This window comes from Abrus precatorius, unplaced genomic scaffold, assembly GCF_003935025.1.
Source record: "Abrus precatorius isolate BTA unplaced genomic scaffold, Abrus_2018 Scaffold2, whole genome shotgun sequence".
Lineage (NCBI taxonomy): Eukaryota > Viridiplantae > Streptophyta > Magnoliopsida > Fabales > Fabaceae > Abrus > Abrus precatorius.
This window is the reverse complement of record NW_020874362.1, coordinates 24,523,147-24,543,132: the sequence shown is the minus strand read 5'-3', so window position 1 is coordinate 24,543,132 and position 19,986 is coordinate 24,523,147. Positions and strand designations below refer to the sequence as shown.

The 19,986-nt window shown below is 29.4% G+C and overlaps 2 protein-coding genes and 1 pseudogene across 4 annotated transcripts; 1 reads left to right on the top strand and 2 right to left on the bottom strand.

The window, feature by feature from the left end:
• Window positions 1-3,567: 3,567 nt before the first annotated feature.
• On the top strand, window positions 3,568-4,631 carry LOC113858815. The gene has a single exon (XM_027491576.1). It carries the CDS (start codon window positions 3,691-3,693, stop codon window positions 4,399-4,401), a length of 711 nt encoding a protein of 236 aa, XP_027347377.1. The 5' UTR covers window positions 3,568-3,690; the 3' UTR covers window positions 4,402-4,631.
• A 2,890-nt stretch (window positions 4,632-7,521) lies between these two features.
• On the bottom strand, window positions 7,522-12,535 carry LOC113857963 (chaperone protein dnaJ C76, chloroplastic). Of its 3 annotated transcripts, none has more exons than XM_027490321.1 (9): window positions 12,091-12,535; window positions 11,696-11,824; window positions 11,471-11,600; window positions 11,059-11,179; window positions 10,118-10,199; window positions 9,638-9,691; window positions 9,178-9,216; window positions 8,194-8,293; window positions 7,522-7,902 (listed from the first exon to the last, which is right to left on the bottom strand). In XM_027490321.1, the coding sequence occupies exons 1-9, from the start codon at window positions 12,322-12,324 to the stop codon at window positions 7,772-7,774; spliced, it is 1,020 nt and encodes a 339-aa protein (XP_027346122.1). In that variant the 5' UTR covers window positions 12,325-12,535; the 3' UTR covers window positions 7,522-7,771. The 3 variants fall into 3 exon arrangements, with proteins under 3 accessions (XP_027346122.1, XP_027346123.1, XP_027346124.1); XM_027490322.1 differs by having other exon boundaries at window positions 7,569-7,927; window positions 12,091-12,411; XM_027490323.1 differs by having other exon boundaries at window positions 7,772-7,902; window positions 11,696-11,843; window positions 12,091-12,219.
• A 1,294-nt stretch (window positions 12,536-13,829) lies between these two features.
• On the bottom strand, window positions 13,830-15,389 carry LOC113859660 (annotated as a pseudogene).
• Between the last annotated feature and the right edge of the window lie 4,597 nt (window positions 15,390-19,986).

The following is a 19,986-nucleotide window of genomic DNA, read 5'->3' as shown; positions in this document are numbered from 1 at the left end:
AGGGTGGGTGTAGGTGAGATTATCAGAAATTTTATAAGAAATTGGATAAGGCTCGCTAGCCGAGCGAGCCGACCTCTGGCAACACCCGGGGAGAGCATTGACCACGCGCTTTGCACGTGCCGATAACCTAACACGTACTTCAAGTACGCTGGTGCGTCACTGTGTTGCACCCACCACGCGGACAGGGGAAAAATGGCATTTCATAGTTTTGAGAAGTGGAAAATCACCGGAGAAGAGAAAAGTGAAATATACTACAAAAGAGTAAAGCATGAGTCTTTTTTCTCAAACATAATCATTATAGTTTTTTTATACATAATTATTATATTCTTCTCTCTTTTAAGAAAAATATACCTGAATGTTTTTATTTTAATTATAAAAATAAAAATATCTATTTTTGAACATGTTTATGCCTTTTTTTATACTTTTGTTTATTATAAAAATTATATTTATAAAAGATATCAAGGGAGTAATTCATTGCATATTTATATTTATCCATTTCATTAAATTTATTTATAATATAATTAATTCATTAATAAGGAAATAAATATGTGTAAGTTTAGGATTAAAAATACTTCAAAGCTATGTTAAAACGGCAAAATCTGTGTCCAAAATGATAATGCAAATCACAAATGTGATGCGATGATATATAACTATTTTTTAGAGTGTTGTGATGTGATTGATTAAGCCTAAGTACGTTTAATTTTCAGATAATTACTGATTTCAGAATTGATATTAAAACGGTTAATTTTTAAGAAACAATCTGAAAATGAATTGAATAAAATTATTATTCTCAGTCAAACTTTTCTTTAAACTGTTAAGATAACTAACAGTAATAATAATTTAACGTAATATTGAAAATTAAAATAGATGGAATTGGATAATGATATAAACTAAAAAAGCCAAGGAAATGAAAAAGATACAAATTATTTATTACAGAGGATCGAATGCACCCTTATAATTTGTATTTTAGAATTTGACTGAAAATCTTGATTCACAAGCGCTTACTTCAGTCAATATTTTAGTGAGTATAAGCGTGTGTTCTTTATATGACAGTATATGAAAGGGAATGGGATGAGAGTGAAGACAAAAAACTAAATATTTTCTATGTCCCTACCCTGATATAATTCCACTAGTTTGCAACTTTCCGGGGTGTAAACCACTTTTTAAATCAAAATGAAATTAAATTGGATTCTCTACATCTTAACAGTATAGTTCTCTTTTCATTAAGAGAGATAATGAGATATGGAAATGAAAGGATAAAATTATTCTGCATTTTAAAATGATTTATTTACTGTTATTTTTTCATATAGTTGCACATTATGCCATTCTTTTAACCACTTTAAATTTTTATCTAAATAAAAATCCTCTTTTATTTTCTTACTGTGGTTATCCCAGAGAAAGAGAGAGGAGTAATCAATTTATAAATTTTCTTGTCAGATATCAAATCAAATATTATAGTTTAATATCAATTATAACTTTGATTTTAAATATACACATATTTTCTTTGAGGGTTTAAGAAAAACAAATCACACCACCAAATTTAGAGTTCAAACCATTAGGATTAATCATCAAGGACTTACAATTTGCACCATAAAAAACCTCTTAAGCGTGGTCCAACAACAGAGTACTACGAATTCAACAAACAAAATATAAGAGGACAAGAAACGATCACCAGAAGCATCGATATGTGACATGCATCTCGGTTATTTCACCATTATAGGTAACTTTAACTACTTACCCCCTCTCAAAACCATAATATTGTGCAATTGAGTCTGTCTGTACCATACAGGAAAGACATAAAACGCACAATTGTTTTGTATCATATACTGCTAACATCTTTCAACTAACATTCTCAATAAAGATCGTAAGATTAGAGATCTACCACTACTGGAGAAATGTTTAAGCAAATAGAAAAGTAAGAAAAGAAATTAAAACCTGGGCGGTTGATGAGGAAGAAGAAGATTAGAGGAGGAGAGATTAAGAGCGAAAGATGTAGCTAATCTGAAAAGTTTCTGCAATCGAATTCAAAGCCAAATTCAATAGAGGAAATATTGAATTCTGATTGAGATAAAATGGAAGCCTAGGGTACCTAAGCAGAGAAGCTCACGAAGACGACGGTGAGTGATTGCATCGACTGGAGAAACTAAATCGAAAGTTGAAGAAACCAACTCCAATGAAGAAAGAAAGAACGTATTGAGGCAAATAATGTGTAATTTCGTAAATAATTGAAAATGTTTATTAATAATTAATCTTATAATAAGGATTTCAAAAGATCTGATACCGTATATAATAATAATAATAATAATAATAAAAAAAAAAGAGCTTTTTCACACCTGTTGGCAGTGTATTCATCTTGAAATTTTGACTTTTTCTTTTGCTTAAAAAATTAAAGAGAAAGAAGAGAAAAAATTAATTTTAAAAATAAATTTCTCTTAACTAATTACAATGTTAATTGTTGATCAGTCCACCATTCATATACAGATAAAAAAGAGAAAGAAGGAATTAAATCAAACTTAACCTGTATTACTTTTTATATTGAGAATAATATGTCAAATATTATAAAAGTATAATTATTTTTAATATATTATCAAAATATATATTACATTATTTTTAATATATATAAATCAAATATCAAATATTTTTATATTAATCTAATACTTTGTAAGTATGTGTGTGGTATTTATTATTTAGAAACATAAAATATATTTAATAACCATGTTTCAAATAAACCCATCGCATTCGCATTGGGCCATAGAGGTTCTAATTTATCCAATCTGATTGGCTAATCGGTTCACCAATCAAACCAATCGGCCCAAAAGGTTTAATAACCATGCCTTTTATTATTATTATTATATACGGTATCAAATGTTTTGAAATCCTTATTATAAGATTAACCATTAATAAATATCTGATCAAATAAATATTTTATAACTTACTATTTTATCGGCCATTTAATTCAGGTTAGCTTTATTGATGCTATAAGTTCAAATTTTGATATAATTTTTTTATTTAGCATTGTAGTCAAACTAAATTCTTTATTCACACGATGTATACATTTATAAAATCTATTTTTTTTGCTAGATACAAAATCTATATTATTTAATCTTTAATTATGAATGCTTTAGCATGTATTAATAATATTTATTATTTTCTTAATACATTTAATAAATAAAAAAAATAGAAGAAACCTACTTGTTTAAAGTTAATAAATGCAAAAAAAAAATAAATCACCGCATTTATATTATTAAATATCAACAATTTCTTCAACAGCACCTTAATTGGCACTCAAACTGTTCAAACAACACAGATTGAATTCTTAATCAATTTTCTTTTCTACAAACTACTAACATTTAATTCTCCAAGCCAAAATCTTCAGTCTTATCAGATTCACCATAACAACGAAAGAAGAAAAAAAAAACACAATGAATTCCACAATCCTAAGTTGAGATATTAATTTTATCGAAAATCACATAATCCGACAAATCAAAAGAAGAAAAGAAAGGTTCTTGAAATTTCCCAAAGTGCATATTCGAATAAAATGGGGAATAAAACAAAAGAATAGAGCCAGTGGCAATTAAGTAATGCCACTCTCCATATAAATAACCCATTGACACTTATTCTTATCTCTAACCTTCTCATATCTTTGTAGGATCCAACATCAATTCAAGCCATTCATTTTGTAACATAGTAATGGCTGCAGAACAAGTTTTGAGATTGCTAGATTCTTACTGGTTTGAGACCACAATTCTCACCAACAAAACCCCTTCTAATCCAAATTCAATCTCTCAAACCAAGGAGGAGGAAGTGCTTCCTCTTGATACAAAGATTCAACTAGTTCCAAGTCTTGAAGTTAGGTCCTACAGTGACCAGAACTTACCCTTCACAACATGTGTTTTGTGTGATTCACCATCACCAAATTCTGTTCTTACACCACAAAAGCTGAGGACAATCCCATCAGGGAGGGAAATCAGAGAATTCTCTATGAGGACCAGTGAAAAGCATGAAGAGGAAGATACAAACATCAAGAAAAAACAAAAGGGGTATGGTCATGGAAGAAGAACACACAAGAAAGAGAGAACCAGCAGGAGCTTATCTGAGCTTGAGTTTAAGGAGCTAAAAGGGTTTATGGATTTGGGTTTTGTGTTTTCTGAGGAAGACAAAGATTCAAGATTGGTTTCTTTGATACCTGGGTTGCAAAGACTTGGAAAAGAAGATGAAGGGCAGGGTGAGCAAAGTATGGTGTCTGATAAGCCTTATTTGTCTGAGGCTTGGGAAGTTTTGGACCAAAGGAGGATGAGAAATCCATTGCTTAATTGGAGGATGCCTGCTAGGGGTAATGAGATTGACATGAAACACAATCTTAGGTTCTGGGCTCACACAGTTGCATCAATTGTACGATAACAAATACCAAAAATAAAAAATATAAATCAAAAGGTTATAAAGTTTTCTCCTTCTTGTGGCAGTTCTAAGTGCAAACTTGTTCCAAGTCTTCAGCAAATCAGTAATTGTAATTATTAGATTCTAGATATGAGAATAAATGTACATATATTACAAGTTTTTCTTGTACTCAATATTTTTTTCCACACACACTCTCAATCTCCCTGCAAAATGTAATATATGAAAACAGATTTGAAGTTTAAACAACTTTGGAGTTGCTCTTTTACTCTGTTGTGTCTTTTTGAGGTATATGTACATATAAAAGATAAAAGATAAAAGATAAAAGATAAAAAATAAAAAATAATTTATATTGTGTCATTTTAATTATTCAAACAACAAAACCAATATGAAAAAAAGAGCTTTTGGACAATAGTGTAAGCCTTGGTGTGTGTTCTGGGCCTTCTGGTATTGGTTGATTTTGAAATTTTCGTAGGTTAATTAGTTTCTTTCTTTAAAGAATCTTGATTAATTTATTCCAAGTGCGTTGAGAAGCTGCAGCATGAAGACACATTTTTGATTAATTTGTCTTCTCTGCTCTCAATAATTGAACAATACAAAATATGCAATACAATAGGCTGAATATTGGGCAGTTATTGATTTAGTTGACACGGAGTTATACCAACTCAAGTGACATAAGTAATGTTGTTTAGTGAATGGTGGCCCTCAAGTGAGAGGGACACAGAGAGAAGAAAGAAGCTGAGTCACGAATAATGATTTTCTCTCTAGTGAAGGTTGTCTCTTTCAGCATTGTGTTGTATGAGCAAAAGTTTAAATCCAATGTGAACCGCACCTCAAATCAAAGATGAAAAGGAATAAAGGGAAGTTAAGATAGACCACTTGTCATCCACTCGCGTATGAGGCAATACTCCATTTTTTTAGATTTTTTTTTCTTTTCATTTTGATATTTTGTTAAAGAAAGACACTATTTTTTGGTTACACATTTAAGATTACTGCATACTACTAATGAGTGGTTGATTAAATAGTATATATTTGATTTTTCTTTTATGTTTGCTTTGGTGTATTTAAGGGTAAAGGAATTAAGAGGGATGAAATTAGGGGAGAAGGATGGAAATTTGTGTGCTTGCATTGCATGATGAGGAAAATAGGGAGAAAAATTTAAAAAGATGTGGGGCCCACTAAATTAAAAACCTTCCTATTTTGGGTGAATTAGGGTGAATATTATGTTTTTTTTTGTTTAATTATTTTAAATATTTTTCATGTAATAAAAGAAAAATAAAATTAGAGAGGATTTACCAATGGAGAATTTTTACACTCCTAGAGTAGTAATTAGAGAGGGTTTACCAATGGTGAATAATCAGTAAAAATCAAATTCAAGGTGTTTAAGTCAAAGTTGTTCGATCATACCAAATGAGTTAGCTACATTCTTATAATAAAAGCAAATGGTTGCTTTGGAATTTCTCAATTTTTTAAAAATAATTTTGGCATATTACACCAAGGTCAATGAGAAGTTCAAGTGAAATTTCATATTTTTTGATATGGTGCACAGGATGTGTGTACGTATGTCAAATCTTTGACCAAAGACTCTAAAGTCTAACATGATGACCTACCTTAAGCGCCCATATTAACTTAATAGAGTTCTCTAATAGAAATTGACAATGAACAACAGCCTAATAGTCCAATGTTTATTCTGCAAACAGTGTATCTGGTAGAAGCTTCACACATAAAAAATCCACCATGAAACATCATCATGTTTGATAGCTGAGGATATTCTTTCGAGTATTCCTAGAATACTGTGGTCTGTCTAGTAGTTCTAATGTGTGTCGGCTAATAGACCGGTCCAAATGCCTTGAAGGATCATCATTAATGAATAAATTAAGGTAATTCTTATGATTCATATTTTGGGTTGTCTTATATGAGGATTGAGCACGTGTAATAAAAGATTGTCATCGTCTCGAATGATTTTTTGTTCCGTTGCTGGTATTGCTACTTATATATTGGATTGACATGAATGAATTTACTTTGAATATCGAAACCATTTGCAATTTTTGGATAGAGATAATGCGTATGCTATGACACTTATCAAAGAATATTCTAATATCGTGATTCAAGATTCTACCATAGAAGATTACTTAAAATGGAAGATACTTCGATTACTCCAAAATCGTCCTTATCTTTAAGATTATTTAAAATAGAAGATACTTCGATTAAATGTAAATTTTAATAAATATTCTCTTAAGATTCACACAAACTTTTTAAGGAACTAAAATAAAACTTAGTTAATGACTAAAATAAAACTTAAGTTAAAAAAATATGCTAAACTAGGATTTACTCCATTTTATACTGCTCATAGACCATTTAGGTGCACCCAAGAATTTTCCATGCTTAGAATATTGAGGATTAAGAGAATTCAACGTTTTCTATGTGGGATATTGAAGGCTATTTTTCTACCACACAACATACACTGCTTTAGCTTGCATGCATGGTGAAGAAACTTCTTGTTAAAATATTTCAAAAACCCATATGAAAGGAAATATGTCCCACCATTGCTCTAAAATATTTTTTTTGATTTAGTATTAGTCTCGTACGAATTTTGATAAAGTCAATCCCTTGATATGTGTTAGAGACTTAATCAAACTGCTAAGTCGGTCAATTAGGCTTATCATTAACATTGACCTGTCACCTTATAAAAAAACCACTGCTCACCAGCTGATTTTACTTAAGACTACTACACACTATCTTTTCTTCTTAATTTGATTATTTGGGTTGATCAAATGAAACTCATTATTGTTTTGTTTCCTAAGACTAATCTTAGATGAGCCTATTAAATCTTGGTGGGTTTTCTGAGATACCTGTTAAAATGAAATAATCCTTAAAGATAATGTCCTGTTCAGGTCTCAAGTTTGCGTTTGTGTACTTAGTTGCTCATTTAACCGACAATCTTTAGGAGTATAGACCACAATATTACCATCAACAACAGTGATGGCTGCAAATAATGATGTTAACAACAGCTCCAATGCAAATGCCGATGATTTCAATGCAGCATTTCTTGTTATTTTGTAGGCCAAAAATAACAAAAAATGGCAGGAGCACATCCTTTTGGTCCTTGACAAGCATGGTATTGTTGGAATGTAGACTTGTGCAAAAACAAGAAAAGAAAATAGTAAACCCTCATTGAACTAGCTTTTTTTTATTTATTTCTGTAAATACTATAAATCATTGTTATTTTACCTCATTAGTATTTCAGCATATACAATTATGGATTGTTAATAAGAATTAGACTTATGAGACTGAATGACATGCTATGGATGGATTAATTACATGGGAGTGGATCTTATAGCTATAGAAGGTATAGGACTATAGGTAATATAACTTGTCACTTGTCCTTGTTGGAAGCCACCTCTGGAAGTTTAAATGTGGGGGGCTTATCAACACCCCTTCTTGAGTATTCTCTCCATCTTCTAGCAGCAGCAGCAGCTCTTTGCGCTCTTTCTTTGACTTCCTCCTCTGCATATGATTATCATTTGAAAGACTATAATTGGCATAAACATTATAACCTAACCTTTAGTATAAAAGTAATTACCACAACCAGATAAGCAGGCCTATTGAAGCATATATAGGGAGTCAAAATTTCTTAATAGCTACTTAGAGGTTAGAAATTTAAATATTCTGTTAGAAAGAATTGCTGACATAAAGTTCTAAAACAATACAATTGAAAATGAAAAATCTTGGCAGATTAAGATTATTATTTCCAAGAATTAAAACTGTAGAAACTTCTAGTATTTTCACATTCAATACCTGAACTTTGGAAGTCTTTTGGTTTTCCCCAAAGATTGTTCCAGAACATATCTGCTTTACCAGAACCTTTCTTCTTCATCGTTCTCAATTTTGCTTGTTCCTGCAAGATACTTATCAATGTTTGGTCATGTGCGTAACATGTTTGATACTGTGAATTATCATAGCAATGAACAATCACAAAATTTTATACCCAAGAAAGAGACACCGAAGTTGGTGTGAAATTTTTTGTCATACAATGCTTCACATTGATCTGAGACATCCCTCTTTAATATAAAATTTAGTATTTGCTTCGTCCGTGTTTAAGCAGCTTGGTCTAAACCTAAAAACTAAGAATTTGCAAAACGAGTTCTGTGCTATTCAGCATATTTTGCATTATCTTAAACTACTGATAGTCCCGTTTTTCTTAAAAGAATAGGAATTCTAGATTTAAAACTGTGTTACTTGTGGACAAAAATGACTTCCAAATCTTCACATTATTCTACAGATATATCAAATCTAACAAATGTCTTTTCAGATAATAATTTTCTGAACCATTGTTTTACATGTAAACTACGAGTAATTACCATGAATCCATCAAAATGAAGAACCAATGAGAAACCTTAAATATTTTTAGAATGGAAACTAGTGCAAATTTTGAACTTTGTAATTTAAGAGTAAACTAACATTTTGGTCCATGAAAGATTGGGTTGACGCCAATTTAGTATCTGAAAAATTATTGACATAAATTTAGTCCTGAAAGAAGAAAATGACATCATTCAGAACTAAATGTCCCCAATCTTTCAGGGCAACTATGTGAACCCAATCTTTTAGTGATCAAAATGATAGTTTGCGCTAATTTTAATTCCTTAACCATATACATATCCAAAGATTAGTAGAACAAATCATGACAATTTGCAAAAGATTAACAGCATGCAGACAAGTGATACCTCAACTAAAGCATGAAAAATTAAAAAAGGTGAATGAGATTAAAGGAGTTGTTGTTACCAAGACTTTTGCCTGCCTCTTTTCCCAACGGGAACTTGCCTGTCATTATTTACATGGTTAAATCATGTTAGAGGGGACAGTACATGAATAGTACTTATATGGTAAAAGACTAAAATTTAAGGCAAACTGATTAAAAGATTTTCTTTGCAACAAACTTTAAACTTAGGCATGAAAAATACTAGATGGAACAACAAAGTGCTAGTATGAAATGTGTTGAAAAAATGCTTTCTTAATCCATGTTATCATGAACTTTTAATCACTGTTTCAAGGGTCGGAAAGGAGAAAATTCCAAATTGAAGGTCTTTCAGCCATGTTGCAGGGAATGCAGAATATGATGATTTTAACCATATTTCATGCTAAGAAAGACTCATCAACCCCCAAAATATTCACAAATGTAGTTACAAAATTGGAAGAAAAACTTTGAACATTTAAATAACTGAGAAGTCTGAGTTGTTCTTACCATTTTGAAAACATCAGTTGATGCTGATCCCATTCCCGAAAGCATTATAGCAACCTGCTCAAATTAAGATGCTCAGTAGATATATTGCAGCTATACAAAAATCTTAGCTTGATCGTGAGTATTCGCATGTCCTGAATCCATTTAGATTTTGTGATAGGATTGTAATGTATACCGTTTGGAGAAAAAAAGTCACCTCACTTTAACCCATTGATTATCTAAATTTTCATTACAAAAAAAACGAGACAAACTTCAAATTCATATGCAGTTACATTGAGGCCATACTAAAAATGATCAGAAACCATAAAAAAAATATTCTAGTTTGAAAATTGAAAAACATATGCTGCTCTGTCAAAACTGTTTCTCATATATGAGTAGCCATCTAACGAAGAGAGAAAATATGAAGCGATCGCATTATCTTAGGAATAGAGATTATAAAAAAAAAGGATCTGGAAGAAATAAACTTTGTGACTATGGCCTTACATTGACTCTTTCGACGCGGCGCATTTCATCTTCAAGTAATGATAGTTGTGCGGCTGATGTCCAATGAATGCAGTCAACAGGGCTAAAATGCAAAAGTTGTTGTCAAATTAGTTTCTGAAATATCCATTAGACAAGTTACTTCACAAAAAATGCCTTTGTCATAAAGGTTCAGAAAACTCGAAGTGTCCAACAACATCAATGGAAACTTTAATAGTATATTGAAGTTAAGAAAGAAGGCTTTAGTCCTTTGTTAATCTATGATAAACCAACATGCCTAGGGCAGGTGTAAAGGCCCTTGTTATATTTTATCCTCAAGAGTTTTCGTTTTTTTAAAAGATTTTTTGGTTTCTAGATATTTGACTCCCATCTCAAAATATGACTCAGCATGCTAGAAGTTAAAAGGCTTCAAAAATTGCCTACCATAATATAATAGCTGAAAAAGGATAATTCAGGTGGGTTCTGAATTTGTAATTAAAATGATTTGACTTAACACATGTTTGATATGAGACATTTCTATGCAGCTGGCAAAGGGTGTACGAATAACATAAATACGAGCCAGCATGATCCATGAAAATTCAATTGATTATAGTTGCCCATAACACACTAGGATAATCAATAACCAATATGTTTATGTAACGCAGCCCATAACAAAAGCTTTCCTGGCCAAAGACCTAAGAACAATTTAATCATAATCATAAGTAATAAATGGAAAAAAGAAATTTTATAAAACAACAGTGGAATTTAAGGCAATGCCATCACCAATAGAAGTAGATCAGGAATACAGAATGGTGGCCAAAAGTGAAGCAAAACATGGTCATGGTCAGACAAAATAAGAAAGAGTGGAAAGTGGGTTTTATCAAAATTCTAATATGACTAAAATTAATTATATCAACGGAAACTATGGATACAAAATAGGATTAGGGTCATGCTCATAGATATACCAACTATCAATGGCCTGTTGAACTAGTTCAGGCTTCCCGCATTGGCTGTACACTCTGGCTCTTCCAAATTCTTCCTCTATTGCAAACACATCACAGGCTACATTGGCACAATTTTTGCAGCCTGTTCAAGGATTTGAAGTATAATCACATAATATGCCTTGGAATTGTTCTAGTTGAACTTGCATAGTTTTCTAGATATGTCATTGAGATCTAACAAATAAAATGAAGCATCATCTAGGCCTATCAAGATATGAAGCATATCAATTAAATAGCACATAGGATTGGAAATTTTAGATGTTAGTGTTTGTCTCACCAAAAGTACTTGACAAGAATATAATAAGAACCATAGATTTCATTAGAAATATAACCTCATCAAGATAACATATAAGATTGTAAGAGCAAGTGAAAGTACCTATGCAACTGAATTCATCAACAAAGACATGATCCTTTGGGCTAGACTCATCCAGGAAAGGGTTGATTGAAGTCAAAGAATATCCATGAATTTCATCATAAACCATGCGCTGAATGGGATCACTAAGCACCTGCACCGCAATAGTCAATTTACTATATAAACAACAACAAAATTTTAACGTTTTTCTCTACCTTCAAAATTTAAGATATCTAAACTTGAACTCACCTCATAGATTTCATTGACGAATGTGCAGAAATTGGTTGTCTCAGGGTCATTGCCACTGAAGTCAGGGTGGCAAGCTTTCATGCAATTGTAGTAGGCCTTCTTGATCTGCGCTGGTGTGGCATCTGGAAGCTGGTATAAAGGAGCAACCCTTCATTAGAAACAACATGATAATATATTATATATCCCAGCAAATACTACATATTAAAATGTGAAAGACCCTCCGCAAAACATTATGCTACCCATTTGAAAACAATCAAACAGTACAAAAAAAAATGAACAACCAATTTAATATTATATTAGCCATAGTCAATATAGAGTTCCATTTATTTTCTTCCCATGTTTGAATATTTTGAGGAGGAAGTAAACAGAGGAAAAACCATAGTTTGATGCATTACCAGGCCCAAAACTGCATAGTAATCATCAGCAACGGTCTCGGTCGTTGAAAATGAGTCATTAGTAGCAACTCTCACCCTGCCACACCCTCTTCGTTTGCCATTATGTGCGACAAAGTTCAAAGGAGTTGTTGCAGTCTTTGGCAGCATCCTCCATGAGCATGAGGAACACAAATTCAATGATGGGTTGTGAACTTTGAGAGGTTCTATGTACACTGAAGACAGTAACTGTGCCATTTCAATGAAAAAAAAGCTTCTTTGGTTAAGTTCAAGTGTTGAAATGAGAAGTGAAATGACATAAAAAATAAAATAAAAAAGAAAAGAATTGTTGATAATCTTGTGAAACGAAAATGGTGTGAATGAAATTTTTGAGGAGGAAGAAATTTTGGGTCAGAACGTATCAAGGGGGTGTCGATGACGTGGCAATGTTACAACCAATGACGTCGATAGAATCTGTACGAAGCTGAGATGAATCTAAGAGAGTGAGGAAAACGAGGTAACGTGTGTTTTACTTGAGAATGGCACGTGTCATCTCGTGCACACGTTGGATATCTTTCTACCTATTTACATTTTTATGAATTTTGTTTTTATCTCACAAGGTAATTTTACCTCCTTTCTTGTTATTCTTTTAATAAGATATCAAAACACAATTTTTTTTCTTACCTCATCATTGTTATTACTAACATCTTTTTTTATTATTTTTACTGTTATTTAAAAAATATTCATCATATATTACAACATAATTTTTAATTTTTTATTAATTAAATTCTATTAAAACTTACAAGAATTTTTTAATTTAATTTTTTCACTCATTCTTTTATAATTTATAATAAATTTTAATTAATAATTAAAATAATATTAAGAAAATATCTTGGTTACATTACTACTACTGTTGTTAAAACTAATTCTACCATTAAACTCATTATTGTTACCGTTCTACTATTATATGGATCAAATTGATTTGTTCAATATTGACATAATTTCATCCGTCTTAATGGAAAGTATCAAAATGAAATTAAAGTTCACTTAAAATTAAAAACGAAACAATTTTAATTTCATACGTCAAAATAATACTGTGGAATCCAATTACATGAACCAAAAGTTAAGATAAGACAATTTACATAATAATCATCGATCTTATATAACGATCAAGTTCATGAATTAAATACGTTAAACTATACTTGACTCAAATTTAACTTGATCATTTACATAACGAGCTTTTAGTCAGTTCATTTAGTTCACACATAGATGGAATGAATACTCAAATGAAGTTATGGCGAGTTTTATTAAATCTTCATAAGTATAAGTATGGATATAGCAACATCCTTGCCGAAAATTGAAAAAGGAGACAAGAATGTGAAAACCTTAAACACAATTATTTTACAAAACTGGTAAGAAGGATCAAAACCCAAAATCCCTTAATATTAAATTTAAATGCAAAATCAATAATGTATGAGATGCAAATAGCTAATCATGGGAAGGTAGAGCTCGAAAAGCAAGAGTATAGGCTAGGAGAAGTAAGTGTTTATTTTTTATATTATTACACTGTTAATTAATTAAAAATTATTTTAAATAATTATTGTAAAAATATTTTTTTATGATTAGATAATTTGTGATTTAATAACACCATAAAATAATTTTACCCTGTTAGTGTATAATTCCAATTAAATTTAAAAAGCAATAAAGATATTAGAGTACGTATACGTATTAGTAATAGCTTATTTTCATTATATGGTTGAAATTTAAAATTTAAATAATGCATGTAAGTTCAAATACACCCAGTTCACTAGAACAACCCAAGTGCATGCATAAACTAAGCGTAAACCTTCCTTGGCACGTATATCTCGCTTCACTCTAATGTATCCTTTCTCAGCCAATACTTAGCAGCATCATGAACTTTACCATAACCAACTATTGTAATAGCATGGTTTTGATCAGTTCCACATTTTCCTGTGAAAATCCCACTTGAGTAAAATTGAAAAGCAGGTCCATCAGCATCAATATAAGCTGACACAGGTTGATTCGCCATCGCTTTTAGGAGTGCCTTCTCACCATTAGTGGCAACTCTCTCATACCCTTTAATACAAGCTACTGCATGAGTTTCCTTCTTAACCTTACAAGTTCTATCAACTCTTTTGTAAGGATAGTATGCTTCACTTGTTATTCCTTCTTTCTTTGAAATAAATTCAAAGGCGTATTTCGCATAGCCACTTTTGCATCCTTCACTCTCACCTTTAACACAATCTACTACTTCTTGCTAAGTTAAATGGTAGACACCCTCGATTGATGCCACGGTTGAAAATGTCCAATAACTAACTGTTTTCACAACCAAGATAAAGTTCATATCATCAGCATAATTTTTAAAGATTATATATAATATATATATATATATATATATATATATATATATTTCTCCTACTAAAATAAGTATTAAATGAAAAAAAATGTACTTATTATCTTGACAATATAAAAAAGACTTAATATTTATTTTTATTTAACAAATAAAAAAATTTGAGGATTATTCGTTTTGAAAGAAATATGGATTAAATTTAAAGTAATGAACACGGAAACTGAATCTTACGACATAGGCTTTGGTCCTTGATTGGAGTAACAGCACCTCTTTTCCTCCAGTCCATGCAAGCAGGAATCTTCGTTACACTGTCATACCTAAACGATGTTGGTTGCTGGGGTTGTCAATTGTCACCAACCTATGTGCCTTATTGTGACCATCAGTTAGTAAGACCTTAAATTCTTCATTATGTAGGTCAGCAAATTTGTTAACGCTAAGGTTGAAAGGTTTGTCCTCAACAGCATTAAATGACTCAATGAATTCAATATTTTTCTTGAATATTTGGAATCGTTTTTCCTTCTCAACAGCATCCTTGTATACCTTACCATACTGGGCCATCCACTTTTCGTGTCTCCCATATGTGCAATCCACGAAGATCCTGACATATAAATCATTTTTTTATAATTTTAATTTGATTTCAAATTAATTCAATACTAAAATATTAATAATGTTATTTAATTTAATTTTTAATTATATTATTATTCAACTTATTTGTGATAATTTTATTATTAATAAATATAATTTCTTTTTGTTATTGTTATTGAATTAAATCATAAGAGATAAGTTTGACTTATTCATTACTAACTTGAGAGGTTCTTACTTCTAAATACTTTAAAGTAATTATTGTCTCATTAGGATAAAACATATATTAGAATTATGATAAGAAAAGTTTTTCTTTATATTTTATTTTCTTATTGATTCTTTCTCACAGGAAAAAGAAATACTCAGTCATAAACTTATTGATCTCTACTATTCTCAATAATTAAACATTTATTCTTAATTATAGAATTTAATTATTATTTATTATATTGAGAATTAAGTTAAAATTTTTTTTGATCTCAGACACATAACATGAGATGATCATATTATAATAATGAGATAAAAAATTAAAATATAGTAGTTTTGGCTAAATGACTCATCTTGTAATCCAAGCCAATGACTGTAGATAAAGATAAAAATAGGTCTGACTAAGTTAAATTTTGTATAATTAGGTTTAACCTATTTAATAATTTTGAAGTATGAGTTTGATTTATTATCTATCATAGTTTTTTTTTTTATTAAGTTTATCTTGACCTTTTAAAAGCTTGATTTAATCTATTAATTTTTTTAATGACCCACTTCTTATTAAAATTTTTAATAAACTATTAAGCCTATTTATAAAAAGGTAGTCTCTATAAAATTCATAAGGTTTATATTTAAATAAATTATAAAAAATAGTTTAACATATTAAATATTTATAATAAAATTACATATTCCTATTTATCATTTTTAAACCACACATTTAGTTTAAATAAATAAATTATTAACCATACAACAAACACAATATAATTTTTATATAAAATTATTTAATATATTATTATAAAGTTTATGAATCTTAAATAAATTACTCTACCAAATCTAATAATATTTTTTTTAAATTCAAACATACCTTATTTAATTAAGTTTATTACCTAAAAAAAAAAAAGTTAGGTCCTACGGCATGAGTCCCGATGATAAAAAATGAGCTTTATTATTGGAAAGTGTGGTATACAAAGAAAGAAAAGGGTATGCATCAAAGGAATGGCATCTATTATTTATATGTAATAGTGAGAGGCTCTCCAATAGAAGATTTTTCGGAACATTCTCCACTAGGATTTTGGTAGTGCATCATATAAAATGAAACACATTTCTGATATTTAAACAGTTGATCCAGCATGTGACATTGTTTATGTAACAATTTTATTTTATTTTTTGGTTGCTATTTGTTTATAAATATATCTATATATTTCAAATATAAAAAAAAAGTAATGGCTTTGGATTTCTACTCGGATTCTCACCACCACTAGCCCACCTGCGTCATGCTTTATCCAAGTCAAACTAGTCAGCTCTTTAACATTATTTTTTACATCACCTTTCTTTATGGTTATTCGCGTCACTTCTTTTTCATTGTTATTTTTAAAATGTAACTTTTAGAATTGGTTTTAGCTTTGGCAGATTAAATTTTGAAAGTTACTTTTAAAAAATAAATTTTAAAATTGTTTTATATTTTGAAAATTATTTTTCAAAAATTATTTACAAATTACTTCCACAATTTAATTTTCAAAAATAATTTTCTATCTTCCAAAATCAAATTCTACAAATAATTTATAAATGATTTTCAGAATTCAATTTCTAACATATTCTAAACATACTCCTAAAAGTTAAATTCTAGAAGCAATAATAAAAAAATGGTACTAAGGCCGAATTGTTTGTGGGCAACTGGTTTCCAATCCAATTGAATAAAGATGGCCTCTTGGTCCCTTTATGGACGAACTTCTCATATGAAAAATGGGCCCTGTGTCAATTTTCTATAGTGTCAGGCCTTATAATGGTTATTGTATGTCAAAATGTGACATTTTGGTTGACAAAATAAAACTCTGACATTAGTTAACAAAAAAAAGTGACCTTAGTGTTGCGTTATTTTAATTAATTATTTATAATATATTTAAATTAGTAGTGTCAATTATAAAAAACCATTTATTTAATTATAGCACGTGACGAATTAATATATTATATTGACATTTGCTGTGAGTGATTCATCGTGGGTTAGATAATTTATTTTAAAACTACTGAGACGTTCTGATATCTGATAAATTTTCTCTTCACATCCTATTGTCATCATTCTATTTTAGGACCTACATTGAGGATACTACTTAGTCATTTTGAAGCAGTAAAGTCTTGGTAATCAATAATCTTTCATAAAATAATATATGTGAAAATTCCAAATTAGCTTGTGAAAGTTTTAAAAGAATAATTTTCTGTTCTATACTTTTATTTTATTATTCATGGTATATCAAACTAGACTCTAGTCATTTTGAAATAAACTTGTCTCCAAATCCAAACAAAGCCAGTTCGTGAACAGCCCTAACAAAGCATAAGAAGGAAAAATTTAGTGAGATCATTAATATTCACTATGCTACTAATATCAGAAGATATCTTGACTTTCCAATCTTTAATGGGAGAGTCAATAATGTGCGGCTGATTTCATTATTGAGAGATTACAAAGCAGATTAAATAGTAGGATTGAAAAAATATATTCTAAAGATAAAGTAGGGAGGTTGACTTTGGCAACTTTTGTTCTCACTTCTAGTCCTATCTATGTTATGCAAACTTGTTAGTTGCCAAATTCTATAAGTGGCATGATAGATTCAATTACCTGGAATTTCACTTGGAGTAATAAGAAATTAATAATAATAGAAGAGGCCTCTATTTATCTTGTTGGTGGGATTAGGTTACAAATTCAAAGAAAGTTAATGGTCTAAGTGTATGTCAAGCTAGAGCAATAAACCACTCTTATTTGATTCAAATTACTACTACGCAGCTTAAACCAACCTTCGTTTGATGATGAATCTTCCTCTAGTTCACTGAATGATTCTCTTTGACCTTGTCTTTGATTATTCTTCTAGAGATCTCCAACTTGATATTACATAGCTTATTCTTGGCAAATTTATTATAATATTGTAAATTAAAAAACAATTTATTATTTTATAGCAAATCTAAAACAATTTTTTAATCTGGGGTTTTTTTGTCACGTGGATCAATTTTTCGCCATAACGACTGGCGAAAGTAATTAATTTTTGAATTTTTTAATATTTATTTCGCCACAAAAAGTACGAAATATGACTTCTTAGAGCGGTTAGTTTAAAATCGCTTTTATAACTCTATTTTAAAGAGCGGTTCCTTATGAACTGCTCTGAAATTTCAATATTAGAGAGCAGTTCCATTTGAACCGCTCTCAAAAGTCATGTTAGTGAGCGGTTCCATATGAACCGCTCTCAGAAGTACATATTAGAGAGCGGTCCTGCCGGAACCGCTCTTTTAGATTTAAAATGGACGGCTGGGGAGATTTTGATACACGTGGCAACATCAGAGATGATTCGCGCTGCTACTGGCGAAAGTTTATTTCGCCCTACAGTTAGCGAAACCGTTCAGACATTGTAATTATATAAAACTAAATATAGTTTACTTGAGTTAAATAAAATTATATAAAACTAAAAATTGAGTTAAATAAAATAATTATATAAAACTAAATATAATAATTTATACTTAGTTTGATTGTAATAAATAATTTTTACACCTATAATGAAGTAAAATTTTAAAATTGTAAAATTTTAAATGCAGTAATCATAATTTATATGAAATGTATGTATAAAATTTGTATGTAAATAATAAAATTTTTTACTTTTAAAAATATAATATTATTTATATGATTATAAACTAAATGTAATATATGTAAATTTAAATTAGAAAAATAAAAAAATAAAAAAATAATTAAATTTTATGCTAGTAATTAGAGTTTTGTATTTATATAAAATTTATGTAGATTTAAATTAGAAATATAAAAAAATAAAAATTTAATTTAATTTTATGCAGTAAGTAGAGTTTTGTATTTAAATAAAATTTGTATGTAAATAATAATATTTTTTACTTTAAAAAATGTAATAGTATTTATATAATTATAAATTAAATGTAATTTATGTAGATTTAAATTGGAAATATGAAAAAATTAAAATGTAATTTAGTTTTATGCTAGTAATTAGAGTTTTGTATTTATATAAAATTTGTATGTAAAATTTATGTAGATTTGTATTTAGAATAATTAAAAATTTATATATCTTTAGTTATAATATGTATATAGGTTAGTATATTTAAAAAGAATTTATTTATTTAATTTTGTTTATATACACCTGATTTTTGCATTTATAATATATTGTAATGAATATAATATGATGTCATTACAACGTGATAATGATTTGTTAGAAAATTTGTTTGACCTTTATAAAATATGTATTATTAATATGTTAGTAAAATATAAATTATTATTATTATTATTATTGAATGAAATTTTTTTACTAATATTTTTTATTGTTGTATAGATGGCATCATCTTCACAACAAAGTAGGGTTATTAATTCCGGGCCAGAAGATCCATCAAAACTAACATGACTTTTGAGAGCAGTTCAAATGGAACCGCTCTCTAATATTGAAATTTCAGAGCGGTTCATAAGGAACCGCTATCTAAAACTACTACTGAGAGCTGTTAATAAGGAACCGCTCTCTAAAATATAGTTATGAGAGCGGTTTTAAACTAACCGCTCTAAGAAGTTATATTTCGTATTTTTTGTGGCGAAATAGATATTAAAAAATTCAAAAATTAATTACTTTCGCCAGCCGTTATGGCGAAAAATTGATCCACGTGGCAAAAAAATTCCAAATTGAGAAATTGTTTCAGATTTGCTATAAAATAATAAATTATTTTTAATTTACAATATTATAATAAATTTGCCCTTATTCTTTTGTTTTATCTTTCTG

Bases quoted from the DNA above. Each gene is read 5' to 3' on its own strand.
- LOC113857963 (XM_027490321.1), bottom strand. From the start codon at position 12,324: ATGGCACAGTTACTGTCTTCAGTGTACATAGAACCTCTCAAAGTTCAC. The intron at 11,180-11,470 runs GTACTTTCACTT...ATCCTTGAACAG, and splicing joins TGATGAATTCAGTTGCATAG to GCTGCAAAAATTGTGCCAAT. The intron at 9,217-9,637 runs GTAAGAACAACT...AAATAATGACAG, and splicing joins CAACTGATGTTTTCAAAATG to GCAAGTTCCCGTTGGGAAAA.
- LOC113858815 (XM_027491576.1), top strand. From the start codon at position 3,691: ATGGCTGCAGAACAAGTTTTGAGATTGCTAGATTCTTACTGGTTTGAG.